Source organism: Chelonoidis abingdonii, chromosome 4, assembly GCF_003597395.2.
Source record: "Chelonoidis abingdonii isolate Lonesome George chromosome 4, CheloAbing_2.0, whole genome shotgun sequence".
NCBI lineage: Eukaryota > Metazoa > Chordata > Testudines > Testudinidae > Chelonoidis > Chelonoidis abingdonii.
In genome coordinates, this window is record NC_133772.1 from 150,671,580 (window position 1) to 150,693,142 (window position 21,563).

At 45.9% G+C, this 21,563-nt stretch overlaps 1 protein-coding gene across 1 annotated transcript in view; it reads left to right on the forward strand.

Annotated features, from left to right (window-relative positions):
• ARMH4 (armadillo like helical domain containing 4) overlaps positions 1 to 3,883 on the forward strand; it is a 141,211-nt gene extending 137,328 nt beyond the window's left edge. The window contains exon 9 of the mRNA XM_075065867.1: positions 34 to 3,883. Within this exon, the coding sequence (XP_074921968.1) occupies positions 34 to 102 (69 nt within the window). The 3' untranslated portion in view covers positions 103 to 3,883. The remainder of the gene's footprint in view (positions 1 to 33) is intronic.
• The last annotated feature ends 17,680 nt before the right edge of the window (positions 3,884 to 21,563 follow it).

Sequence of the window (21,563 nt, forward strand, 5' to 3'; positions counted from 1 at the left end):
GAATCTGTGCAATGTTTCTTTCCTTTTCCTTAGCAGAGGGAATTTAACAGCATGCAAGATCGAGTAATGCTCTTAGCTGATAGCTCTGAAGATGAATTTTGAACCTAACTGCGGAGCCGTTGTGATTTCCAATGACTTTTTCGGGGGCAAGGGGAGAAGAAGGAAGGCGTTTGTGCTGCATCACTGCTATCAGCCACCATGTGCCACTGTGTAGCGGTTTTTACATCCTGGCAAAACAGGCATGTTGTATTCTAAATGTAATGCGCAATGATGTTTGTTTTTACACAGTAGTGAGATTACACATTCACACAGTGCACCTCATTGAAATGCAGAATACGTATTGTTACAGCTGGAGCCGATACTAATGGATGATACTTTGTTTTGATCACAGTGTAATATTTTTGTTCCAGCTGATGGTAACTAATCATAATTATTGCTGTCACCTAATTTCAGGATGGACACCTTCACCGAGAATGACTTCTGTCCAATTAGTTAACCGTAAATGTTATATTACCGGAGTTTACTAGAGTTTGTCAGTGCTAAAATTAGCTGTTCTACTTAATTAACAAACTACACACTTGAACCACCTACCTTGTCAACAGGGAGATGCCCAAGTATAGTCCAATTATAGACATAATAATAGACTCATTTGTGCATTCCTTGCCCCAATTTCCCTTGTCTTTTTTAAAAATCCTCCTTTTAACTGTGTTCCATGTTTAGGGAAAACATATGGAAATGGCAACAAAACACAATTCATAGCCTAAATATTCAGTGCAGTTTTCACCAGCATTGTAACAGCACAACAAATGCCGCCACCCGCACATTGACAAATGCTAAGATGCTCTTTGCATGAATCTCTTAGCTTTTATTCAGTGTGCCGCTGGAATATCAAGCAGGCAAAAGAAACAGGAAAAGCAGGCTAGAGAGTTTTCATCTTAAGGGGCTTGTCTGATTATTTGTTTGGTGTGGTTCACCTATCAAGCGGAGTTCTGCCCTCTTAGCGGTGCTAGCGAAATAATAATCGAGCGTCGGTCTCTTTTCACAATTGGTAGCCAACTCTTATAAGCGTCACAAACACCTGTGGCCCTCTGCACCCTGGAAGGTGCATAATACTGTGGCTGTGTCTTGTCGTCTGATTGGTCAGGAAAGCAGGTGGTGTGTGGGATGCAGTACAGAAGGCAAATGAAGCACAGGCTCCTGGCTCATGCGAAAGGAGCTCTCCTCCTCTTGAGTGCTGAAGAGGATCTCACTTGTGGCTGACAGATTTTTTTGGACCAGATTCAGATCAGGTTTAGAAGTTGTGCCAGCACAAGGCTGCCGTGATGTGACTGTAGATGGCTAGGCACTCATGGCTGGGGTGCGTATGGTTATAGATAGCAAAAGCCCCCATCAGTGGAGAAGGAGATCAAGGCTGGGATACATATGGCCAAAAGGAAAGGTAGTCAGGGCTGCAGCATGTGTGGTTGTGGGTGGAATGGGGTCAGATTGGGAACATGGGGTCACAGGCCAGAAGGCAGCTGAGGCAGGAGTGAAGGCAGCCATAGATTAGGAAGTTGTTAGGATGAGGTGTGTGTGGCCATAGGTGGAACGGCAATCAAGGCTGTAGTACATGCGGCCACAGGTGGCTGAGGCTGGAGGAAAGTGTCCTTACTAGTCATTTCATCAGCAAGTGTGAGCATCATCAACATGTACAGTTGATCGCAAAATAACACAGTGAATTAGCAAAACATGTTTCTGGAACTGAACAGGAAAGAAGGAGCATTGCTGCTGAGCTGGTTGGTTGGCTGGTGGTTTCAACCCAGAATATGTGCCATGTTTTGTTATTGTTGTGTTTTTAAAAATGCCCCTTATTTCCTCTGCTCTGGCGTGCCGTGAGATGGCTGTTTCGTTCTGCATCCATATTGCATGTGTGCAAAAATCCTTATTCCCAAATTGGAAATTGCCCCTATTAGAGGGAACCTTGATTTAAGCTGCAACGAGTCGAGGACACAAGATGAGTCAAGTAAGGTCAGGAGGTTGCTCATTTATCTAGATCGATCCCTCTAAATCTTTGAAAGAAATACGAGAGACATGTTTGAAGAATAGACAGACTATGATTGAATTCTTTGTAAAGGTGAAAAGGGCTGGCTAATTGCCAAGATGCGACATAGCAAAGCCCTGTAAGTTACGCCAATGGGGATGATACAGAAACCAGAGGTACAGGGAGGCCCCACTTCTGCTCTGTTACCCTGCCCATACCCTCCACCCTGCGGGGGCCAGTAGCATTTGAGTGTGTAAATTCTATTGTTGGCATGCACAGACGATAGTGATCAAACACTGCACGGGCACATGATTGTGTGTGCAAAGCTGAGGCTTATGCTTTGAAAATTGGACTGGCTGTTGACTGTGCAGGAAACAGCCCACATACCAACCAGCGTATACAGTGTGAACCAGAAAAATGGGATTCCTTCTCTGGGATAGTGAGAGCTCTCCCGCTGGAAACGGAAGGTCAGCGATCTGCAGAATGTCCTGCACAAATGTGATGTTTAATAACAAGCAATGGAGTTTGCTCACCCAAACCGAGGTACTTTGCAATAGCTTTTTCCCGTGTTACAGCGGCTTCCCTTGAGCGTGAAAGAAGGGACCAGCAGGATTTGAAATGCGCCTATTGATGAGTCTTCCAATCTGACAACTCTGCATAGCGAATCAGGGATTTCTCAATGAACACACGGAAAATAGAGGTGGACTAAGGCTAAACAGAGCCAATTCCAACAAAATGTTGGGGTCCCCCTGGAGCGTGTCTTCCTTCAAGCACCCCTCTGGGACAGACTTTCCCTCCCAGCACCTCCAGATAGACTCTTGTCTTCCACCCCCGGGTCTTTTGTCTTCCTGCCTTGCTAGGCAGTCCCAGGTCTCCTGGCAGCAATCACCTGTTTGTTCTGTTGCCACTTGCTACTCTGCCGCTCACTGGTGCTCCCAGGTGTCTCTGTCTGTGAGCTCTGGATCTCAAGGATCCTGCCTAAATCCATCCAGGAAACATATAGCAATTATTTAAATATAGTTTAAATCCAGCAGCAGGGTTGTTTGTTCTTATAACAAATGGTTAAAGCCTCTTTCCCTCAGAGCTAGGGATCAGTCCTAGCTAGGAGAAGCATTTCCTCTTGAAATGAATGCCCACTCTTTTCCTCTCTCTCTCTCTCTCTCTCTCTGAAGTTGCTTGGAGGAGGGGAAATGGTTTTGGGATGTTGCTACACTAACAAAATGAGGAGCTCTGGCTTAACTACCTGCTCCAGCTGAGGCATCTGGTAACAGGGAAGTCTTTTCCTTTGGACTCTTTGAGGAGGTGGCAGGGCTTGTGGCCAGGTCTGATTGTGGAAGCGAAGCCTTCAGCAGAGTGACTTTCATCCCAGCTCAGCTTAATTACTGCTGTCTCAGCCAGAATCAGCTTTTAGCAGGCTGGGAGCAAGAGACTATATAGGCAACGGCGGGATATTTGTGGAAACTGTTCTTCCATCTTAAAGGCGGAGGCACAGGAAGAACATATGGGCTAAGGGCATGAACCATTCTGCAGGAGTGAGTGTAGCTGACTTAGGAGCAGCAAGGTTAGTAACTGGTCTCACTGGGCTCTTTGCCAGGGGCGATGCCCTGGAAGACAGCTCTGAGCTGGTAGCAGGAAGGTGAGCTGTTGGGGCAGATGAGAAACAGAGGACTTGGGATGGCTCAGTGAAACCCAAAAGGCTGGGAATCAGCAGGGCTTTCTGCAATGACAGCCTCTGCATTGTGCTCCTGCTAGTGATTGTTCACAAGGGGTAACACCAGTGTGGGCTCTGTGCAGTAGATGTCTAGCCTGTGTTGACTGAGCAGGAAAAGAGGAAGGGTGGGGGTGGAGGGAACCCAGGGCTAGGAGTGGGAGGCCAGGGCCCCTCAAATGGGGATGTCAGCTTGCTGGATTGGAAAAGCTGCTAGTGAGCCACCCCAGCCTTTCATTGTGCTTATAAAGCCATAGTTTGGGAAGTGCTAACTTTGTACGCTCAACCATTTCTCTTTTTCCCCCACCGTCATTAAGTTCATAAGAAATTAAAAGGAAGGCTGCCTGTGGAAACGATGAAGCCGCATTTAAATGAAACAGCTGCATTTCTCCCTTCTTGTCTGTCATGGTGTGTTTGACAGCCAAGAACAGCTTGGTAATATCACGGATTTTATTCAGTCCACCCATGCCAGGCATGTGTGCTAACCACAGAGCTGTATCAGCTGTGTCTGAACTAGGGTCTGACAGATAAATGCAAACGTCCCAATGGTTAAATAGCACTTAGGTGCGGGAACTAGGCGTGCGGGAGGTGCTGCAGCACTCCCTGGCTTGAAGTGGTTTCAGTTATATCGAGGGTTTGCAGTTTGGTTCCATGCCTCTCAGCACCCCAACTATACAAATAGTTGCAGCGCCCCTGCTTATAGTGCGATATGAGCTGCCGCAGCAGGAAATTCCAAGCTCGCTGAGATGCACTACGCTTCCTGGTCATGTTCAATGTCTGCCATTGTGGTCCATCTGAGGGTCCGGATGCATCCTCTTATGGAAAAAGCCTGCGGGAAGCAGCAGAGGGCCTGCGAAACTGTCAAGTGACACTCGAGGACCTGATCCAAAGCCCGATGAAGTCAATAGAAAGACGCCCATTGACATCAATGGGCTTTGAATGAGGCTCAGAGTTTCCAGCTAATCTCCTCCCCTGCAGGGTGCTGGCGAGGAGGCAGGTGGCATAGCCTCCCATAGTGTTTGAAGGGAAAGCCCCAGTCCGGCTGATGCAGGGACATCCACAGACATCCTCCATGCTTTTGTTCTGGGCCCCCTCGACATCATGACTCCCCGAGGAATGGGGCTGTCATTAACCAGGCATGCACTGTCTGGGCAGAACCATCCTCTCAGGAGGGCTGCATGCATGCAGCACAACATAATGCAGATTCTAGCAGCACTGGTATAAACAACTGCTTGGAGAGCCTCTCGTCTGATGAAGAGCGTGCCACAAAATCCAGCTGCAACCTGGATCTTCCGATCCAGCTCCGGCTCTGCACAGACAAATAGAGACAATGGCCAGGCCCATTATTAGTCTGCCAGTGAAAAATCATTTTGGAATGTCTTTGGAAGGGAGGCCGGGCCTGATCTAATGTCTATTGAAGTCAATCGGAGTTGGAGCTGGCCCTCAGTATGCACGCACCGTTTAACTGCATATCCATTTAAGGTCTGATCCAAAGGCAGACAGTGGGAAGACTTCAGAGGACTTTAAAATTATTTCCCAGACAGCAGCCTGGGGTTCCCACCAGTAGCTGGACAAATCCGCTTGAAATAATTGAAATGCAGGCTGAGTGGGAGTCATGTCCTGTTGGGAGTAGGGTGCCCAGATAGCAAGTGTGAAAAATCAGGACGGGGTACAAGGTAATAGGTGCCTGTATAAGACAAAGCCCTGAATATGAGGACAGCTGGTCACCCTGTGTAAGCTGAAACCTCCCGTCTCTTAAGGCTTTCTTGATTTTATTTTATGTATTAAAATTAATCACTTCTGTTTTTTTTTTAAACCGCTTTTTAAAAAAAATATAACAACCGCACATTGCAACAGTGGACCGTCAGCCTCTGAAAATAGGGGTGTATCATGAAAGTGTCAGCCCAGTCATAACCACAGTGCAACAGTCCCTTTGCTTGGCACGAGGCAGGTAGCTTGCGTCTGTTACTCACGGATGCTTGGTTAGGAATTTCATTCTAGCATAAGCCACAATTTATTGTAGGCATCGCAAAAAAGAATTTCACTGTTTAAAGTTTTGGCTCAAATGGGAGGAACAGGCCTGCTTGATGTGCAGTTCTTGTCGTGACAAAACGTACCTTCACTGTACAGCTGCTGATTTTAAAATGTCTATCATGCTGGATGTTCACCTTCTATTAGATTTTTTTTTGTTTTTGGACTGCATGGCTTCCATAAAATGCTAGCAGCAGTCCCTTGTGCTTTACTGTGATTTTCTATTCCAAACAAGAACTACTGCTCATATTGTACCAATGGAATGTAGCACTTTGTTAAATTAAAATATCAGAAAATAAAAGCTGTCCATCATATCTAACTTTAATTGACTCACATCCTTGATTTATGTTTCACTGGCTTTTTTATTAATATTTAAATCATATTTTTAAGACCCAAGTTTGCTTTTCTATCTTGTCTGATTTGTTTGCATGTTTTAGGGGTCTGTGCAAAATTCTGTCTTGGACTGAATCGTGATATTTGTGCACTTTTCCAAGAGATCCAGAAATAGGCTCTACAAATATTTCATAAAGAAAATAGGCCGTTATCAAGTAATGCACTGGTGCACAGAAGGTGATTAGAGGAAGAGTTTGTTTTGTGCAAATGATACAGAGGAATGGAAAGCATTTGAAAGTGAAAAATGTCAACCGTATTTTTCTAGCATGTGTACAGTATTGTGTATGCAATGTGCTCGTTGTATGCATAGGTCAAAGGCTGGAGTATCTGAACACCTTTGCATATACACTACGCTAGTGTGTGGGTGCATCCCATGTGTTGCACATGCATCTTGAGAACATGCAAAAATGGACAAGGCTGCTTAGGCTCTTAAATCATAATGGCTAAAATTCACCATGTGGCACCTACATTCGCCCACTGCAGTGTTTCACTAACAATTACATCTGGTTGCAGTTTTTCATCTTAAATATTTTTTTTGACATAAAATGTTTTCCTCTCCACCAAAAGGGACATTTCCTTGGGGTTGTCCATTTCAACAAAACATTTCCTCAACCTTCCAATATTTTTTTGGTTTCAGTTGCAGAAAACGGAAACATTTTCTATTTTCATGGTTTTTGTTTTGATGGAAACCTGAAATTGTGTAGAAAAAATTAATTTTTTTTTCATTTTTTGCTAAACTTCAGAGGAGGCTCCTGCCCGCCCCAACTCTGAATCTCCCTACTGTGCTCTAAGTACAGAGTACATCTAGCGTTGCCACGTGTCTGGTAAATGTGGCTGACCCTTTGGGGTCAGAAGAACATTTTTGTATATGTGAGCAGAGTTTAAGATAACTTCTCACTCTACTGGACGTAGGTGCTGATTGGGAGCCAGAGAACTGGAATGCAATAAAGGGGGCTGTGTGATTTCTTGTTTGCTTCTTGATAACCAGTGTGGGGGACCAAAAGCACAGTTTGTGACTTGTTGGGGAGTTTAACTTCATTCTTACCCACCAATCATCTGCTCTCCCTTTTGCAGCCTGCCCTGACATTGGCATGTCCAGTGAGGGCTGCCCCTGACACCGCGGGTCACTCCCTCATCTGGTCTAAAATGGGGTCATCCTTTAAAATCAACAGAACAACCCTGATTTCCACCAGCATAGGAGCTAACCCTCTGGCTGCTCCAGGCCTGCAGTAGTTCACACATCCTCTTACAGTGGGAGAGCTGTACGTGTCCCAGACAAGGACAGCCTGTCGTTTGCTCTGCTAATGACATGCCCATGTGTTCCTGTGACTATAAAGTAGGATGGGACGGCGTGTATGAACATGATTGGACTGATCCTACACCAGGATTTAACTTGGCCACACCTGTGATGCGATGCATTGACAGCATGGTTGGCATGTATCTAGGGTATGTATGCGAGGGTGGGGGATACCTGCTGCAGCTGGAGATACAGATACAAACCTATATGATTCTGCTAACACAAAATCTTTTGCAAGTCTACATCAAGCCACAGGGTTTATTTTTTTAGTTTAACGCTGTTTCAGTTAAAGCTCTTCTTGGCCTAATTCCCAGAGACTTTGCTCTCTGTCCCTCATGCAGGGCATGTTGCTGGAACAGAAATGGGGAATCCAGAGTGAACATTAGTCCAGATTTCTAATTAAAGAAGCACAAAAGCTTCTTGGGAGAAAAACAAGCAGGCTCCGATTGCAGCCACGTCTCTGGAGAAACGTGCTCTCAAGGATCAGCAGGGCAGAGTCTTCAAAGGAAAACTGCAATTGGCCTTTAAAATGTCAAAATCACTTCATGTAGTTGTGAATATTTTTGAGCTTTGTTTTTAAAATATGAAATAGGCTTAAATGCAAAGATGGCTAAAGAAACAGGAAGCTGCTGTCCTGTCTGCTGGAACTGATTGTGACAGAGGAAATGCTGCTTGGCACCTGAATGCAGGAGACTTCCAGAGGCCAGTTATGTTAAGACGAGTTATATCATTATTAAGTATTTGTATCACCTTCTTTGAATGTGTTCATTTAACACTGTTGCACAATGAGCAGTATACATGTACTCTCTACACCTTTTCAAGTTAAAAGAAGCTTACCTTAAACAGCTGTGAAAGCCTCCAGCCCATCTCATGTATTCATCAGCTGTAGTGTGATTACCATTTGCTGGGTCAGACTGTTGACTTCATTGGCAGGCTGCACAGGCTTCAGTGTCTTCCTGCAGGGAATTCACTGCAGGATTGGGGCCAAATTTAAATTTCAGTTGGGAAGCAGGAAGGCTAAAGGTGGGAGAGTTTGTCATGTCTTATGCTAAGCAGCATTGGGCCTTGCTCCGTATTTGCATGGGAAATCCCAAGGAAACCCCACAGTGCACAAGAAACAATGGTGACTCAGTAGGTCACACTCTTCCTTTGGAGGCAGTATTGAATTGATGTCTCAGCACAGTGCTACGTTTCAGGTGAGACATAAAATTAAATGCCTGGTCACTAGGCCCAATTTTTTTATATAGCGGCCCAAGATCCATATGGGAACATTCATGGGCAATTCCACACCTGGGTGGGGAGGGAGAGCTTAGTGGTTTGAGTATTGACCTGCTAAGCCCAGGGTTCTGAGTTCAATCCTTAGAGGGGCCAGTTAGGGATCTGGAGCAAAATCGGTACCTGATCCTGCTAGCAGGGGCAGGGGGTTAGACTCAATGACCTTTCAGGATCCCTTCCAGTTCTATGAGATAGGTATATTTGTGCATGCAATTTTTCCAGCTACATCGACAAATCAAGTGATTACAGGAACAAATAGCTTAGAGACACCTAACCAGCTATTTGCATGTACAGTCACCTGATCAGCATGGGAAATGGCAGTACTATGTATACAGACATATGCATTTGTACCCCAACCTTGGCATCTCTTTCTAAAAACATTGCCTTCAAGGTTCCATGGCACTTTCAGCAAGAATAGGGATTTTACCCAGTGCCCTGGCCAGCTTCTATATCAGTTCATTCCTTTCTGCTTACATATATTTCCCCTGCAGTTTCCAGATGGATACAGTATTCATCTTCCTGTCTTGACTTTTAAATGGTTATGCAGTACTGCTGTGCCCCATTAAACAGCTGTCATGGTTCATCTCCGGGGTGTATGAAATGATCATTGTGTTTGTAAAGTGTTGTGGGAGTGAATGTAAGTGATTTTCATCTTTTCCAAAACTGTTAAATACAGCAACATTAAAATAAAAAATTACATCAGAAAGATCTTTTTGGAATGACAGAACCTTTACCTCAAACTTACTTTTAAAAGTGGCATTAGGGTCATCTTAAAATATAAAGAACTGACTGTTTCTCACTGTTTTACATTAATTTGAAGGGTGCCTGATGATGTTTTTCTTTTTTTTCCTGTTGAAATGAACAAGTACATGTATATCTCTGCACTTAATTTGATCTAAATCACAACCAGTTTCCATATCTGTGCAGTTTGTGGTCCACCAGGGGAATCAAGAGCCTCATAATTCCCTGGCAATTTATTTACTTTATTATATGGGTAGAAAGGAAAATGGTGGCAAGAGCATTTTACATATATTAAAAACAAAATCACCCAAACATGAATAAAACTAGCTTCTCCTCACTCATTCATACCCAGCAAGAAACCAACCACAAGTGAAAATCGAGAGCTTACAGTCCCCCCATCTTATCCTTGCATATCTGTCCTTGGTGCTCCTTCATCTACTCTCCAGCCCAGGAAGACGGATGAGCTTTGCAGATCACCAGATGCTCAGTAGGTTCAGGCTATTTGTGACCAAAGGTATCTGAGTTCTGAATCAAGGGCCATTCATGGAGAACCCTCTGCTGGGTTCCAGGATCTCTTTTGAACCAGGGGCCTGCAGAACAAATGTTTCACTGACCTCTTCTGTGGCATCTCGTGGAGACAGAGGCAGTTTCTTAAGTAGGCCGGGTACTAAAGTATTGGGGGCTTTATAGATCCGGCCACCTTGATCATGCAGTTCAAGGGCCTACTTAGAACAGAGTCTAGCAGCCTGGCAAATGGAGTGTACAGCCTAATTTGAGGAGTTCTACGCTTGGTGAGTGGTGACCATGGCTCATTATGCTCCCCTCCTCGCCCAATCGTAGGGTGACTAGACAGCAAGTGTGAAAAAGTGGGGGGTAATAGGAACCTATATAAGAAAAAGCCCCAAATATCGGGACTGTCCCTATAAAATCGGGACATCTGGTCACCCTACATAATCGCCTCACAGCTATTTTGTTCTCTCTGTTGTACTCACTTGCTGTCTCCCATTGTATATTTAGGTGTGAGTTCTTTGGGGCAAGGCCTGTCTTTTTACTGTGTGCGTGTACCCTGGCGAGCGCAATGGGACCCTGACTGGGGCCTCCATGGGTATATCAGCCCTGCAGCTGGACCGAACTTCCCAGATTGGTAGACAGACTCACGCTGGCTACTGTGCTAAAACTAGCAGTGTGGACATTGCGGTTTGGGAGGTGGCTCTTGCTCAAGCCCACCTAACCCTGTAGACCTTGGGAGGCTTGTTGCCAGCCACAGTGTAGACATATCCTCCGGAGCTGCCCAACAAGAAATAATAACAATGATATTGCAAAGTGAAATGTTTCACTGGGTACAAGTGGGGTGTAGGACTCTGACTTGCTGTCTAAACTTACTGCCGGGCAGTGTGCATCAATCTTCCTTCAGTGCTGGCCAGTCACATTGTACTCCTTTATGACAAGTTTGTATTGTTGCAACTCCTCACCCCATGCCCTCCCTAATGTTACATTAATCGTTAAATTGCAAACTCTTCAGGACAGTGACTTCGGCTTTCTATCCCATGAAGTACTTTCCCTGCTTTTGCATGTTTTACAAATAATAAAGAGGTCAGGCGAAAGAGATTGCTGAACATTTGACATGGATTTTTCAAACCTATAGAGTTGTGAAAATTAAAACTCCGGCAATGGTTTCGTTGTTTCCTAATATCTTTCCATCTGAATGAATTTGTGTGCTAGAATAAATGGGAAAAATTGAGATTAAAAAGGAGAGAGCACAGTGTGGCGGTCCACTTGGCCGCAGGCTGCATCTGGACCGAACACACAATGGGACTCTCTCCGATGGACAGCAGGCTTCTAGAAATCTAACGGGCCAGGACACAGAATATGAAATGGTAAACAGCTAAAATACAGCATGGTTTTCAAAGATTTGCTGTCTAAGGCCATGATCCTGCAGCTGGCTCTACACTGGTGGAGTCTCCACCCATCCAGGCTCTGCTCACACGTAGCTAATAGCAAGCTTGCATCCTACTTAAGGCCCCAATTTTCCACTATGCCTGATCTGGACTTGGATGTGGTCAGCAGTGGTGTCCTCAGGGAGCTGATTGTAGCTCCCTGGTCCAAGGCCACATGACCCCAGTCTAAATTAAATTTCATCTGAATTGTGCTCCTGGCATAACATCTCTTGTTCCAGGGAAGTATTGGGTGTGGCAGAACTTGGTCTTGACACAACAGATGGAATTCCCCACTTGGAAGCTCTGGCTGGCTTAAAGCTTCCTTGTGCTGTGTAATGAGGCCTTAGCAGACCAGGGAATCCAGCTCTTAGTATTTATGGCCAAATGATTACATTAGGGGTACATCTATGCTGCGATAACATACCTGGGGCCGGCCTGGTTCAGCTGACTCGGACTGGGGCTGCAGGGCTAGAAAACTGCATTGTCAGTGTTTGGGTTCAGGCTGGAGCCTGGATTCTGAACCCCTGCACAGGAGGAGAGTCTCTGTCTGAGGTCCAGCCTGAGCTCGAATGTCTACACTAGCCCCGCAGCCTGAGTCCCACAAGCTTGAGTTGGCTTACCTGGGCTCTGAGGCTTGGTGCTTCGGGTTTTATATCGCCCTGCAGATGTAACTTAAGGGTGTGTCAGCACAGTAGCTGGGAGGTGCAATTCCTTGTTTGGCTAGACATACCTGTGCTAGCTCTGCTCTTGCGAGTACCTAAAAATAGCAGTGTAGCTGTGATACCTCAAGTTAGCAACTCGTGTATAGTCCTGCCCGATACCCTGGGTATGTACTTGGGCCATTAACCAGTGCCACCCGTGCCACCATGCCCTCATCCTTACTTTTAGGCGCTAACTTGAGCAGAGCTAGCACATGTGGGTCTACTTGAGCTGGGAATCACACCTTCCAGCTGCCGTGTAAACTTATCCTAGGTGTGCACTTGTTACTCTGATTGTCTTTCTTGGAAGCTGCATGCATGCATCCGAGAGTATGCAGTTTCTGCTGGAGGTGTGTCTGTGAATGAATTGCTGTTTGTTTTGCAAACAACGTTTGTGAAGTAATTCTAAAATGGTTCCAATAATCTGACATCCACATTATACAATTAGAAAGACTGGCTGAGCTGCAAAAATCAAGGGAGTGTTCCTGGCTGGCATGGGACTATTTCAAGCAAAATGAAACCTTACCAGAGATTGCAGACAAAAGAACTTTAAGGATAAACTACAATCTCTGAGGACATTAACTACTGAAATCTTTTTCACTTGGAGCATGGAAAGCAAAATTGGAATATGAAAAAGGAGCCTGACATATTAACCAAGCTCCACTACACTTTAATTTTAAGCAGCTTTTATGTAGAGAATAAATGGGTAATGTGTTTTTTAAAAAGCATTTGCAAAAATTTCTTATTCATATACATAAATATTCTGAACTAAACCAAGAGAGAGCTGACACAGCCGCTATTATATATGCAAAATCTAGATCATGAAATCAATTAACCAGATTCATATGTAGTTTAGCTCATTTGTGGTAGCATTTGCACTATAGCAGTATGAACCAGATTTTCAAAGCAGCTCCTCACTTTAGGTGCAAGGGGGCGGAGTACTAAGTTCTTTTGCAAATCTGGCTCAAAGCGTCATGTGAGCGCCACTAGGTGCCGAGCAGTGTTTGAATATTTGGCCCTTATTTAGGCCCTTATTTCTAAACCTTTTACCATTTTTGTTGCTCTCCTCTGGACTCTCTCCAATTTGTCCATATCTTTCCTAAGGAGTGGCGCCCAGATTTGGACACACTACTCCTGGTGAGGCCTCACTAGAGCCATGTAGAGCAAAACAATTACCTTAGTCACTGCCCTAAATGCCAGAGGCGTAATAGGAACACGATGAAGATGATCTTACGTAGGACACTCCTGTTAATATTCCTGTTAAGATGGAGAACACATATTTAATCATGGGCTCTTCGGTCTCGCTGAGAAAGGTCTAACACGACCCAATGGCTGGACATTGAAGCTGGACAAATTCAGACGGGAAATAAAGTGTAAATTTTCAGCAGGGAGGGGAATTAATCATTGGAGCAATTGGATTCTCCATCACTGACAATTTTAAAATCAGGATTGGATGTTTCCCTAAAAGATCTGCTCTAGGGATTATTCTGGGAAATTCTATGGCCTGTGTTAGACCAGAGTCCGACTAGATGATTACAATGGTCCGTACTGGCCTTGGAATCTCTGACTATGTAGCTAGTTGCTTTCTAGACTGTATCTATAGGTAAGCTGTAGCAAGTGACTCAAGAAATGAGAGAACACAATGTGTAGCAGTTCCCAGACACAATGTGTTTGCTGTCCCTTCCCAGCGAGGACAGCTGAACAGTGAAATCCTTGTCTGAAAGAATTCCTTTCTGTTCATATTTATTTCACTAAAGCAGAACCGCAATGTTAAAAGGCGTCTGTTCACCTGAGTGATGTAAGCTGACTACTCTTGGGAGAAAGTGCCCTGCAAATAACTGCTGAATGTATCTTTAAAAAAAAAAGAGCTGGCCTGCTCTCCTGCTGATGTTCAGTAGCAGTGTTGGGTAACAGGGTGGCCCGGCCTTTGCTGTAATTAGCTGCAGCCCAGCCTGAGGGGGCAGAACCTAGGGGGTCAAGTGTTGGTCTGCTGAACACCTGGGCCTCATTAAACACTTAAGAGAGCACAGTCAGGAGGAATCTGGGATAGAAGCCACAGTACAGGGTCCTGTGGGAAGGCCAGTAAGAAAGAGGGGGGTCTTTAAGAGAAAGCCTCCAAATCCCAGGGAGGGGAGGCTGTGGGAAAACCGTCAGCCCCACGAGGGGCAGAAACTTGACTGGCAGGAGGTTTTGTTGTTCAAAGTGGATTTTGTTATCGCGGAAGGTGACTGAATTCTAAGTGTGACTTGGCCAGAGACACCTGGACGAGGAGGGCGGAAGAACCAGATTGGCCAACGACAGGGGCTGCTAGAATGAACGAGTCCTTGCAATGCCATGTTGTGATGCGACGGGGTACTGTGCTGGTGGTGAGTAGAACTACCTATGGGTCATTTGGGTGGGCCTGAGAGCAACTAGCCAAACGAGTGAGGAGCCCACCCCCTGTATCTTCCCATGGAACAATGGATAATTGCAGTGCCAATTGCTTTGAGAAAATGGGACTCCTGCTGTGAAAGAAAAGGCCAAGGCTTTCAGCTGGCCAATGCCAATTACTTCCAGAGGGAGGATTTGAAGAAACAGTACACGTATCCACACACCTCTGCAAGGGTTGTGGTATCATGGCTCCGGTGTGCACTCCCTGGAAGTCCCTGAAGGACAAATGCTAGCCAGAGTTTTATCTGAAATCTCCGCCTGCAACGTCCCCCCTGTCCTGGCATTGCCAGCACACATAAGGGTGCTAAAGCCAGAGCCTTGTCTCTTAATCCCGAGGGCAGTAGAAGCCTAGCAATTAATTTAAGCCTTTTAGCAAAATGATTTATGTGCTCCTTGGCTGTTTGATGGTTAAGAATAACTCAGGGCATCTTACGTTGTATAGTTATATAAGGCCAAGTGTTCCCACATGACCCTCACAGACACACGCGGGAGTGGTGGTGGGACCAGACGAGATGCTGGCTACACAAACTGGAAGTGCATGTGATCTAAGGGTTCTGTAGGAAGCCTCTCGTGTAGCACGGCAGAACCACACTAATTTGCACGGATGACTGGGAACCCACTGGCATGTATTGCGTTTTGCAAACCAGGGAGTGAGGGAAGACGTAGACTAAACTAGCCTGAGAGATGCGTGATTTGGTGCCTTATTTATCCGTTCTTTTAATCAATGTGATGTTCTGGATGCTGCACTAGGAAGGGGTCAGCTGTCTATTTGGCAAAAATAATGCGGCATTAATACTAGGGGGCTCAGTGCCACATCTGCTATTAAAACTTTTCGGAGAGAAGCTGCCCCCTTTGGTGTGGATTGGTGAGTTCTGGTGCTTAACAACTCGCCTCTGGAGAGCAGTGCCAGTTCAGGACTGACACATCCCTGCTCTTGGGTTTTCACAGCATGGACATGTCTGGGGTAAGGAGTATTGGAAAGGGTCCACTGAGTGGCACCTGGTCAAAGCCCTTTTCTCTTCAGAGGCAGCTGTCTGCTTGGAAGCGTGCTACCAGCAGTAACTCTCCTTCAGAGAGCCCTGGGAGCAACAGGCCTTGTCCAGCTACAAATATGGCTTAATTTAACCAGTTAGGGTCTGGCTGCATTTCAAAGTGAGGGAGGGGTTAGTTCCCAGCTTGAGTAAACGCTGCTGTGCTGGCTCTGAGTGAGCAAATGCGCTGAAAACAGTGTAGCGTTGCCAGCTTGAATGGCGGGAAGAGCTGGCTGCCCTAAGTACCCACCAGATGGAGACTATAGACACATAGGCAGAGTGGCTAGCCCCTTCTGCTATTCTTGTTGCTGTGGCTATGCTCTCTTTTTAATGTACTAGCTTGCTCAAAGCTGGCCTGGGGATGTCTCCTCGAGTTGGGAATTACACCCCTGCTAGAAGCAGGGTTAAATGCCTGGGTGGCGCACACGCATTGGGTTTAGACTGATGATACTGGGTTAGCTTGGCCCTGTAAATTTCTTGAGGGAAGCAAACCAGCTATGAACCAGGTTTAAAGCAATTGAAAGGGTCCACATACAAAGCGGCGCTGATTTAACTGAAACAGTTTAAAATGGTGCCTTTACTTTGAACTGATCCAACTCTGTGGCCAGAGGGTAATACCCTGCACTAGAGCAGGCAGTGTGGGCTAGTGGGTAGGTTGCTGTGTGAGGACTCAAAAGAGCTGGGTTCTATTCCTGGCTCTGCCACCGAGCTGCTGCGTGAGTTTAGTTGTCACTTCATCTCTCTGTGCCTCATTTCCCCCCCATCTTGTCCAATTTAGATGATAACCTTCTTGGGCCAGGGACCCTCTTTCATGAGGCATATACAACATGTGGCACAAATGGGCCCTGAGTCTCAGCTGGGAGCCTTGCCCTGCTACAGTAAGACTAACACTGTTTCTGAAACAAGTGTGACAACTTTTGCTGCAGGGATGTTTTTAAAGACGAGAGCATCCCTAATTCTCCCAGGGTGCATTGGGGAGGTGGGACCAACCTCATAATAGCAGGGGCTGTGTCCTGGAGCCATTCCACTGGCCCGTAGCAGGATGGCTTGCCTGAGCCTGTCACTGAGCAGTGAGCTCTTTTGTGCTTCTTCCTGCTTCCTTTAAACAGGCTTGCCTGTGTGCCTTTGCCCCAGTGCCTGCTCCAAGCTGAATTCCATGCAGTCTAGGCAGCTGCCTGCTTGTAAAACCTGCTCCCTTCCTAAAGTTACACAGGGAAACCAAAATGGGGTGATTCAAGTCAGGAGGTGGAGGGAGTATGGTCTAGTGATTAGAGCAAAGTGCTCAGACCCAGGACCCCAGCTTCTCTTTCCTGCCTTGTGGAGGAATAAAGTCAAGGTGGGACTCGCTGCGTGGTCAGAGGGAAGTCACTTAAGCCCTATTTTCTTCACTATCCAGCAGCAAATAGATGTTCACTTACCTCACAGGCCTGCTGAGAGGCTTAATGTATCCTCACAAAGTGCTTTGAGAGCCTCCCACTAAAAGTGCTGCAGAATTGAAAAGTATTCGTATTCTAAGTCCGAGTCGAAAACTGCTGATCCTGAGAGCCCACTATGGGTCCAGCTAGCGCTAGACAGTTCATGCAGGGAGAGATGTCAGGAAAAGTAATCGCTAGCTGGGTGTAGTCTCTATGTGAGACTGGAAAAAAGTTGACTGACACTTGCACTCTAACCAGTAGTTTTCAGAATCTCAGGGCTGGTCTATATTAGAAGCGCTACATCGGTGCAGCTGCAGCGCATCTGGTGAAGACATTCTGTGCCGACAGGAGAGTGCTCGCCTGTCAGCATAGTTACTCCACCTCTGCAAGAGGCAGAAGCTATGCTGGCAGGAGAACATCTCCCACTGACATAGCGCTGGTTTGGACAGTGCTGTAACTTGTATCGTTCAGAGAGTGTCTTTTTCCAACCCCTGAACAGATTGACCTAAGCAGCAGTGTAGACCTGCCCTCAGCTTGCATATTTAAACAAAAGACCTGAGAAATGTTTTCTGGAAAGCTGTTGCATCTGCTGGATGCCTTGTGAGGAATGAAGACAGAGACCGAAGTGTTTTTTCACTTGACAAGAGCAATAATGGCCCCTCAAATGCCATGGTTACTTTTATTGCTCTAATAATGTGGATGTTATGCAGAAAATAGGAGAAATCCGTTCTTGAACACTTGCTTGGAATGACTGACACAGATCAAGAAGGAGAGTAAATTTTTTTGTCCAGAACCATTCCACCACGAAACAATGTCTATTAAATTATTGACATCAATTCAGCTGCATCCTGGACAATGATCCCTCACTTTCACAGACCTTGGAAGGCAGGCCAGTCCTCGCCCACAGACAACCCGCCAACTTGAAGCATATTCTCACCAGCAACCACACACCGCACCATAGTAGCTCTAGCTCAGGAACCAATCCATGCAACAAACCTCGATGCCAACTCTGCCCACATATCTACACCAGCGACACCATCACAGGACCTAACCGGATCAGCTACAATGTCACCAGTTCATTCACCTGCATGTCCACCAATGTAATATATGACATCATAGGCCAGCAATGCCCCTCTGCTATGTACATTGGCCAGACTGGACCGTCATTATGTAAAAGGATAAATGGACACAAGTCAGATATCAGGAATGGCAATATACAAAAACCTGTAGGAGAGCACTTCAACCTCCCTGGCCACACTATAGCAGACCTTAAGGTGGCCATCCTGGAGCAAAAAAATTTCAGGACCAGACTTCAAAGAGAAACTGCTGAGCTTCAATTCATTTGCAGATTTGACACCATCAGATCAGGTGTCAAAGACTGTGAATGGCTAGCCAGCTACAAAAGCAGTTTCTCCTCTCTTGGTGTTCCCACCTCAACTGCTAGCAGACGACCTCACCCTCCCTGATTGAACTAACCTCGTTATCTCCAGACTGATTCTTGCCTTCATATTTATACCTGCCTCTGGAAATTTCCATTACATGGCGTCTGACGAAGTGGGTATTCACCCACGAAAGTTTATGCTCCAATACATCTGTTAGTCTTAAAGGTGCCACAGGACTCTTTGTTGCTTTTTACAGATCCAGACTAACATGGCTACCCCTCTGATGCTTCTGCTAATACATCCCAGAATGATGTTTGCTTTGTTTTTTTTTTTTTGCAACAGTGTTACAAAAATTAGGGCTAGTTGTGTGATGTGGAGCAAGACTACTCGCTCATTTGACACAAGGTGACAAAACAGGAATTGAATAGTAAAAGGCTTTGGTCAATTCTGGCCTGAGCTGGGTTTAAACCAGCCTCCTGGTGGTATAAGGATTATTACCCCTATTCCTGTGTCCTTTCACACTCATTTCCCTTTCTAAAGGCCTGAGCCAGGATTGTCAAAGGAGCCTAAAGAAGTTAGATGCCCAATTCCCATGGACCTTGTAAACTGTACAGTAGATGGAAGAAGTGAATGTCTCGCTCAGAACACCCCAACTCAGGTTGCAATAATGTTCTCCCTCTGCAGTCTCTTAAGACTCCCTTCTCATGACTAGTGCATTGAGAAGCAGACCTCAATGAACTCATTCTGATGAGGATGCTGATGACTAGAGGTCCTACCAGTCAAATTCACCAAGATCACAAAGACTTAATTTTACTTGCCTTCACATATATTTGCATTACAATTCACTTTAAGAAGGAAGTTGCATAACAGTTTCTTCCATGAGGCCAAAAATTCATTTGTGGCAATCGCTAGCAATTTCCTCCTATAATATGAACCTGTCAGTGTCCAGCTCCCTGCAAAGGCATGAAAAGTCTGTTGCAGAAAATCTCAGCGAGTCTGAATAGTGCCTTCCAGATTCAATTTCGACTCCCCAGGATGAAGCATGTCCCTGCCGAGTCAGTCTGCCAAAAGGTTCATTTTTTCCCTCACACTAAGACAGCCAAGCTTTTGAGTTTTTTTTTTGTTTGTTTTTTTGTTTTTGTTGGCCTAATGAGAATGAAGCTTTGCTGCTTTCAGGAGACAACAGGCTCCAGGACTCCCTCATCAGGGTACGTATGTAAAAACAAAAAACAAAAAAAATCCCTGTCCTGTTGTCAAACTGATTCCGAGCTTGGCAGGACTTTCCTCTTTTCTGTACATGAATAGCAGCCTATTTTACCAACTGCTGCTTCATGCGGATTGATTCATAACTCTGGCATCTCTGCTGCCCATCTGCAGTGAGCACAACTGACCCGTAGCTCCTGAATCTCAATGCAGGGGAAATAAAGGGATCCATTGGCAAACAGAGTGGCTCTGCTTCAGATTGAGATGGGTTTTGCAGGGTGGAATGGGCCACATTTTGTGCTAAAACCCAGAGCCGAATGATTGACACTTGCAGCTCCTGAATGTGTCTGTGCCTGAGATGTGTTGCCTAGAAATCTTCTTGCAAACCATTCTAGTAGCAATGTGCAGTCACGTCTATTGCAAGTCTAAGATCCCACAAGTACCTTGCAGAGAACAACATTTTGCCATTACAGCTTCTGAGACCTGCAGGGCTGGGAGCAGGCTGACAGAGGCCAAGTAAAGGGTCCTTCAGTCATGCTGTCTGCGTAGGTGGAGATAGCTCATAAGGGGCAATGCACTCCACAGTGCTCCTAAATGCTGCTCCATGATGAATGTCATTCCCCTCTAGTGCATTGGTAAATGAGCTGGGTCCACTGCCTTGAGCTCCAGGGAGGGCTAGGTCTATATCCTGGCTGCCTCCTGTGCTGAAGTGTTGTGGGATCCCTGAACTCTCTTGCCTTCATCAATGCAGCTGCACAAGGCAGGGCAGGAATTTGCTCTGTGTATTTGGTTTCCCTTTTAATATCACCAGTCTCGTCATAGATGCTCTTTGGCACGTGCATTATTTTGGTACCGTGGCCCTGTATGTGTGCAATAATACACTCTTGGGTGCTTTGGCTATGAAGAACTTTGTAAGTGCTAGGGAGAGGGGCGCTTAAAGCCTTAATTGCAGTCAAAGGTGGGAGGACAGTAACTTGGGACACGGCTGCTGTTTCTCTCTTGAAATCCCTGTCTGCATAAACCTTGATGATGGGGCACGGAATATGGAAATAGACTGAGCAAATGATGGCCTGGAAATGGTCCAGCTAGGGTCACTTTGTCATGAGCCCAGCTGCTTCTGCTCCTTCCTGTGGCACCTATAGCAAAACTCCAGGGGGATATGTTCAGCTGGCATGGGACCAAAGGGCACTGAGCCCTTTACTTTTCCGGCACAGGTACACTGGAGACTAGGTGAACCATTCCCTAAGTCACACTCATATGCAGAAAACCAGGGCAATGTGTAGTCCAGCAAGATGATGTCCTTCAATCCCAATCCCTTTCAACTAAGTCCTGAGCAATACTTTGCACCCACAACTCTCTTTTACTTCTCAAGAGCCGCCTCGGTCATTTGCTTTACTAGAGTGTAATGGGGAGAGGGAAGCCAGGGTGAAAGGCTTGGCCAAGATGGAGGGAAAGGACCGCATCTTTCAAGCCTTTTGAGTTCAGTGGCTTCAGTGGGGTTACTCTCTCCCATCCCAACCCCCAAGATGACTCAAACCCCTGACTGCTAATACATCTCAGTTCAATCCTGACCCTGCTGAATTTGATGGCAAACCTCCCATTGTTAAGTGGGAGAAGGACCAAGACCAGTGTGAGTGGGTGCACTGAGACAGTTCTCACACTAGGCTGGCTTGGGGGCTAGAGGGCTCATCACTCATTTTGTAACTGCCTCTTAAATACTGAGTAGTAACGATGCCCCTGTACTTATTGCCCAGACTGGAGGGTTGGGGACTATTGTTATTGAAATGATCCCGACACAAGATTATGAATGGGGGACTAAGCAATGGGAGCAGAAGAGCTCTTAAAAAGCAAAGCTCTGTCTTTCCCGCAGATTCCTGTAATCAGAAAGACTGAGGTGCAGCCAGGAAAACCTGGGGAATGCAGTGAATAATCTCCTTACGCTTGTTCCCTGCACCTGGCTGAAGGCAAGGACCTCCTTTCTGTCCCCAGGGATTTTGAATGA